Below are 7,026 nucleotides of genomic sequence, written 5' to 3'. Positions count from 1 at the left end.
CCTCTTTTCATTTTTGTTTTCCTTCTAGGGCACCAGGGGCCAGCGAGGCCCAATCTCAGAGCGCTGCTGGCGCTGCTGGTGATAGAAACAATATGATGCAGTTATAAGGGCTGGGGGAGGGGTGGGGGGCGGGAAAGATTCCTTGAGCTTAAAAAAAAAAAAAAGAAGCAAGCTCCACTAGAAGATCTAAGGAATTTCCGACAGTAGAACCTATTGTAGAGAGTTTTCGGCAACCTTCGGCAGGGGGCGCTCGGAAATTGTCGTCATTTTCGGAACGGCCTCCCGGACTTTACCCTTTAGAAAATTGTACAGTGTTTCCGGCTCTTTTCAGTCGCGGACGCTCGTAACTTTTCGGCAGTTTCCGGGAAGACTCGGGGACTCCGCGCCTAGCTCACTCTCTTCCGATCGCCTGGCGCGGTGGGCCAGGGGCTTCGGCTAGTCATGGCGTCCCCGTCTCGGAGGCTGCAGACCAAACCGGTGATCACTTGTTTCAAGAGCGTCCTCTTGATCTACACATTCATCTTCTGGGTAAGACACGGAGGCGCCCGGGGACGGGAGGGGATGGGTCGGAGTGGGGGGTGTGACCCCGAGCGCTGGGAGCTCCGATCGGGGGTGAGGTTGTGGCGGCGGTCGCTGCTGGGACCCGGGCGCTGTTGACTTTGTGCAGGGGCTCGAGCTCTGGCTCGGGGATCTCGCCCTCGGGGTGTCCGGCAACGGCAGCCGAGAGGCTGAACCGGGACCCAGACGTGCCCAGCGTTCGAATTCGATATGGGGGGCGAGTAAGGGAGTTGCTCCCCTCGGAAGAAGCAGAGGGTGTCCCCGGACCGTTGGAGAGGCCAGGCTTGCCCGGCCCCCATGAGGTCTCGCTTGCATAATAGTCTCTTTCTTTTCACTGCTTCATAAGAGGGGAGTATTTCGTAGGTAAGTATGGTAAAGGCTCCACTCCCGCCAATCTATCTTTGGGCTTGCTTTGTGTATCATCCCTTTGTATCCTGTGCTCATCTCTGAACTGGGGGGAAGGGGAAAGTTTCTGGGACTCCTAGAACCACCCCTACCCCGACCTGAGGGAAGATTAAGAAGTTCTGATACCTAGGGCAAATATAGAAGTTGGCTTGTGTTTACCCAAAGAACTGGGTAAAGTTGAATTTTGTCAAGATACCTTTCATAGCTGGCCCCTGGCTTCCTGGGCTACCTAGTGTTCCAGCGTGTGGATTTATCAAGACGTGTCCTTGTGTGCAGCTTCCCTTCCCAACCCCTGTACAGCTGCCCCCCGCCCTCGTCTGCCACATCCCAGCCACAGCTCTGTGACCACAGACTGCTAAATCAATTTTCACACCTATTGTTTCGTAAGCACCTAGTGGTTTGTGGTTTGAAGATGCTGCCTTGTATAGTGTGTTACTTTGTATTTTATGATTTCTCACATAGATCACCGGTGTAATCCTTCTTGCCGTTGGCATTTGGGGCAAGGTGAGCCTAGAGAATTATTTTTCCCTTTTAAATGAGAAGGCCACCAATGTCCCCTTCGTGCTCATTGGCACTGGCACTGTCATCATTCTATTGGGCACCTTCGGTTGTTTTGCTACCTGCCGAGCTTCTGCATGGATGCTAAAACTGGTGAGTCCTTGCTTCTTAGAATTGGTTGTTGATTTTTGAAAAGGCTTATATGTTGTAGGCTTTGTTTCTTGGAACTGGGGTGGCCCTTTTTGATTTTTCCTCTTCCTTGTGAAAACTTACCAAGTAACAATTTAGCTGCCGATTCCCATTTCTGTTGTTTTTCCTGCCCTTTTCAATAAAAACATTCTGAAATGATTGAGCAGACAATTTTTTTTCCTTTGACTCACTTTGCAACTGTGATGCATCTTCTTTATGTTGACTTTGACTTTCTTTTTATCCTGCAGTATGCAATGTTTCTGACTCTTATTTTTTTGGTCGAACTGGTCGCCGCCATCGTAGGATTTGTTTTCAGACATGAGGTAAGCCTGAGTTTAGGAGCCTTAATATAAAATTTATGCTCTAAGAGGCAGAAATGGATTAATTAAGTAAAAGAGTTAAAGATGGCTTTCACTAGTTTAAAAATCATTGACTTTTCAATCTGTACCTGATAAGAATGGCTTTCTTGTAAAAAAACCTAGCCCACTTTTTTTGTAAAATTAAAAGTACCCACTTCAGATACTGTAGTACAGAGCTGCCACTTGAATAAATACAGCCTCCCATAGGACTTTGAACTTCTAGTGGTTATCATCTTTTATTGGAACGTTTTGCTTAGGAGTCCCCTTAGCTAATAGCTAAACTGTATCACTTAGAGGACAGACTTGGGCCATAGAAGTTAATTACCACACCCGTTGCTGCTCTCAAAGAGAGGACCATTTGACCAATTTCTTATTTGGCCTTGTGTTTCTTTGCTGTAGATTAAGAACAGCTTTAAGAATAATTATGAGAAAGCGTTAAAACAATATAATGCTACGGGAGATTATAGAAGCGATGCAGTAGACAAGATCCAAACTACAGTAAGTGGTCATAAGTGGTAAGTGCTCCCAGGGGTGGCTTTGCAAGAGGGGAACACATTCCCTATTCTCTCAGAGGATGGGGCCCTTCCTACCGGGTGTTGTCCACTTGTGCTATATTTTCATTATAATCTCAGATTAGGAGAGAATGGAGCCATGTCTTTGGAAGTAAGTGTGGAATGGTACTAAGTGACCTATCTCCCATTTCTTCTAACCATTCCCCTCATTCGTGCACCTCTTCACTCCCCACTTACATCTTGGATCAAATACCCTTAGTGCCAACTATAGCAGGAAAGTAAGGCCAGTCCCCAAATGCTAATCTCTTGAATTACAATGCCAAGAGAGGATGGCTACTTTAAAATATGTCTTAGGATAGAGATCACTGAGTGTAATCTAAGATGATGGTTTAATTGTTTGACTGCGGAGTTGTATTATGAATTATAAATGCATTTGTTGGATTTTTTTTTTTCAGTTGCATTGTTGTGGTGTCACCGACTATAGAGATTGGAAGGATACTAATTATTATTCAGAGAAAGGATTTCCCAAGAGCTGCTGTAAACTTGAAGGTTGTTCTCCTCAGAGAGATGCAGATAAAGTAAACAATGAAGTAAGGAGTGAAAAAATGTTTGAATTTTTACTCACAATGCCCAATACCCTAGTCTGAAATGAGGCAGGGCAGGTGTTACTGAGTAAATAAGGAAACTCAAGAGATGTGTGATCAAAGTATTATTTCTCTTCTATCAGGGTTGTTTCATAAAGGTGATGACCATTATAGAGTCAGAAATGGGAGTTGTTGCGGGAATTTCCTTTGGAGTTGCTTGCTTCCAGGTAAGTCCCTGTCATCAGGAGAAATGTGTTTCATCGCTATTGTAGTGTACGCTACAAGATTTCCACTTTGAAGGCTTCGGGGGCTTGGATAACAAGGGTGTTTTCAAAGAAGTCACATTTTACAAAACTCTCAGTGGCTCATCACAATAGAGAAACACATCTGAAACATGTAGTCTGTCATTTGTGATTGGTCTTTATTTAGCTTTGCTATTTTTTTTTTGTTTTGTTTTGCTATTTTCATTCCAATTTTTGGTTGTCTTCAGTCTTACATTTTTTCCACACTGGTTTCTTCAACTACAAAATTCTCTAAGACCTGGTGCCCTCCTAGGTATGTCTGAATCTCCACTAGCCACCTTTCGGAAGTTATAATTATTAAATTAAAATTTTGGCTCCTCAACCATTTGAAGTGCTTAGAAACCGTATGTGGCTAGTGGCCACTGTGTTGGACAGCACAGATATTACGGAACATTTTCATCATTACAGCACTGCTCCAGATCCTCCAAAAGAATATGATAACTGAGAGGAAGAAAAATTTCCCCCAAACTTAAGACATTCAAGGTTTTCCTGAGTGATTTTTATCAGTGATGGTTGTGAAATTCCAGATCACAGTAGTAGTTGGGCTTCACTTATCTGCTTATATAATTGTAGCGAACATAAGGAAGGAAATGAGTAGTGAATTAGAAGTGAAAGAAGCATATACGTATATCCTGAGGTCTTTAAGCTTTGTGTGTGTGTGTGTGTGTGTGTGTGTGTGTGTGTGTAATTTTGCTTGTATTTTATTTCCAGCTGATCGGAATCTTTCTAGCCTACTGCCTCTCTCGTGCCATAACAAATAACCAGTATGAGATAGTGTAACATGGGCCTATTCCTCTCCAACTTTAAGGTAGGTTCATTTTGGTCCTCAGTTGCATCAGTGTTGGTGTTTACTCCAGCTTATACTTGTGATGGATGAACCTAGTTTGCCTCAGGTCTCTCAGTACAAGCCATGGCCAAAAAGGACAGAAGGGCCTCTTTGGGCTTACTTACACATGTCAGCCTAAAGAGCCTGAGTGGTCACCTTCTAACAGATTTGGACCTAGTAAAGAGAATCCCACTAGTGACCTTATTTGTAAGGGTCCCTGGCAGGTATGCTCTGTTCTTAATCAATACCGACATTTTTCTCTAGTCTTTTTACTAGTTCCCATTTATTGCAGTCTTCTGGTGGACTATAATTAGGGCCATAAACTCAGCTAGCCTAACCAGGAGCCAGATTTTAGGGAAACGTGTTTCAGTAACTTCAGTATTTGATTGATAAAACATGAGAACTGTAGGTGGCTGAATTAATAATCCCTATGGTGCCCTTCACATCTGAAGGTCTTCATTAGCAGACTAGATTAAAATGTGTGCAAATGAATACAGACACTGAAATTTGGGTTACAAGCAAATTAACTTTTTTTCTTTAATTTTAGGATGTTAACATACCTATACCCCACCCTGTGAATTACAAGATTGCCTGGATGGAAGACCTGCATTACTTATCAATAGGTTGAAAAACTACATCAATAGTCTGATTCGATCAAGACATTTGCTTGATATGTTCGAAGTCCACCTTTTGTCCCATTCATGTTAGATCATCGAAATCCCCATATCACCCCGAAACACTGGAAGAGCTTAGTAAATTGTAAATGAAGCAATACTGTGTTCTTCCTGACTTTTCTTTTTCTTGGTGTGGGGCTTTTTGAAAGCCACTGTGGGTTTGCTTTTGATGAAATGTGATTGAAAATTGACTGTTCCAGACTGGCCCTTTTCCCAGCCAGGTTATCTGGTGTGATTGTGTAATCCGTGTCAAGAAGTTAAAATGTTTTCATAGTCTCTGTTCTGCTGATAGGCAGAGAGTCACATTGTGTAATTTAATTCCAGCCAGTAGTTGGATAACACCCCTCATCAGGGTTGCCAAATGGTGGTAACGGTCTCTGATCTCTAAGGCACTCAAGTCTTATAAGGCACTACTAATGCTTTGTGATGCACCAGGTTGCAACACACAACACTGTGCATGTCTTTGCCTCCAAATTAAGGTCTTTATACTACCATTTACATATCCCCTGTGTTTGAAAGGTTCTAATTATTACTGTGGGAGTTTTTGCATTTGCTTTAGGAATTTAAAACAACTCATCTTCATTAGCTTTAGCTGGAATGTCCTTACCAGGTTGATATGACTTAATTGTCCATATTGTTAACTTTAGTAGTCTTAGTTTTGGTTTGTGCTTTTGGTTAATAAATGGAAATCTTTTTCACAATAAATAGTGTTGTCCTCTAGAATCATCATGTTTAAATTAACTTGCAGAAAATCTGCTGGGATGATGGTTTTCCACTGAGAGTGCTAAGCCCCCCATTTCTCCTTGGAGTAGTTTTCAATAGGAAATGTAAAACTCAAGTCTTGACTCTCATCTAAAGTCCCTGTTTACAAAAACTATTCCCTGTGAAAGGATTATATTCCTTGCTGTGAAATAGCATATGCTTAGCTTTCTAGACATCAGACTTTTTTATTAGTTTACATTAAGAAGCTGGATAAGGGCGTTCCCGTCGTGGCTCGGCAGTTAACAAAACTGACTGGCATCCATGGGGATGCAGGTTCGATCCCTGGCCTCACTCAGTGGGTTAAGGATCCAGCGCTGTGGTGAGCTGTGCTGTAGGTCGCAGATGAGGTTCGGATTCTGAGTTGCTGTGGCTGTGGCATAGCTGGAAGCTACAGCTCCGATTGGACCCCTAGCCTGGTAACCTCCATATGCCACGGGTGCGGCCCTGAAAAAAAAAGACAAAAAGACAAAAAGACAAAAAAAAAAAAGCTGGATAGGGAGAGATATATAACCTGTACCTTCAGGGTAATCAGGGAATCAATAATTAAAATTCAAGTTGGAATGGGGCGGTTCTTTCTTTGGTTTTGGGCTTCTTTATACAACCATTAGTAGAACCTAGCTCATCTTTGCCACACATTTACGGTCCTTGTATTTGATGCTCAGGGGGATGCAATCACAGTTACAAGGAAAGTGGATAAAAACTCCTAGTTAAATAAGATTAATAATGAACTTGGGGGTCCATGGTTTAAAATACTTGGAGTTACTGTAGAGAAAGGGTATTCTCCATTAAAATAGTTGATGGGTGATTTTTGACATCAAGCATCATGATAAAACAATTGGAAAATACTTTCCAAATGCAGTGAATCAGAGTTACTGGAATTAGTGAAGCTAAAGAAGGATTTAAAGGATAATCAGATTTATTTAAAGGGTAATCAGAGCAATTTTCAACTGGATATTTTTCACTGGAATGGCCTAAAGAACCTTTTAAAGCTTTATTTTTTTTTAAGTTAAAAATGTTTCCTCATTACTGAAAAAAAAAAAAAACAAAACAACAGGAGATATGGAAGGCAGGAAGAGAAAAAACACCCTGCATCACCCTTAAGGTGGGTTGGTATGTTTATTTTTAAGGTGGGTTTATTTTATTTTATTTTTTAATTTTATTTATATTTTTTTATTTTTTTCCATTGTAGTTGGTTTACAGTGTTCTGTCAATTTTCTACTGTACAGCATGGTGACCCAGTTACACGTACATGTATACATTCTATTTTCTCACATTATCATGCTCCATCATAAGTGACTAGACATAGTTCCCAGTGCTACACAGCAGGATCTCATTGCTAATCCATTCCAAAGGCAAA

At 41.8% G+C, this 7,026-nt stretch overlaps 1 protein-coding gene across 1 annotated transcript; it reads left to right on the top strand.

Annotated features, from left to right (window-relative positions):
* Positions 1-246: 246 nt before the first annotated feature.
* TSPAN6 (tetraspanin 6) lies at positions 247-5,005 on the top strand. Its single transcript, XM_047765450.1, has 8 exons — positions 247-528; positions 1,426-1,614; positions 1,899-1,973; positions 2,409-2,507; positions 2,977-3,111; positions 3,249-3,332; positions 4,119-4,215; positions 4,781-5,005. Exons 1-7 carry the CDS (start codon positions 442-444, stop codon positions 4,185-4,187), a joined length of 738 nt encoding a protein of 245 aa, XP_047621406.1. The 5' UTR covers positions 247-441; the 3' UTR covers positions 4,188-4,215; positions 4,781-5,005.
* Positions 5,006-7,026: the final 2,021 nt, after the last annotated feature.

Source organism: Phacochoerus africanus, chromosome X (genome assembly GCF_016906955.1).
Source record: "Phacochoerus africanus isolate WHEZ1 chromosome X, ROS_Pafr_v1, whole genome shotgun sequence".
NCBI lineage: Eukaryota > Metazoa > Chordata > Mammalia > Artiodactyla > Suidae > Phacochoerus > Phacochoerus africanus.
This window is presented reverse-complemented; position numbering and strand designations above follow the sequence as displayed.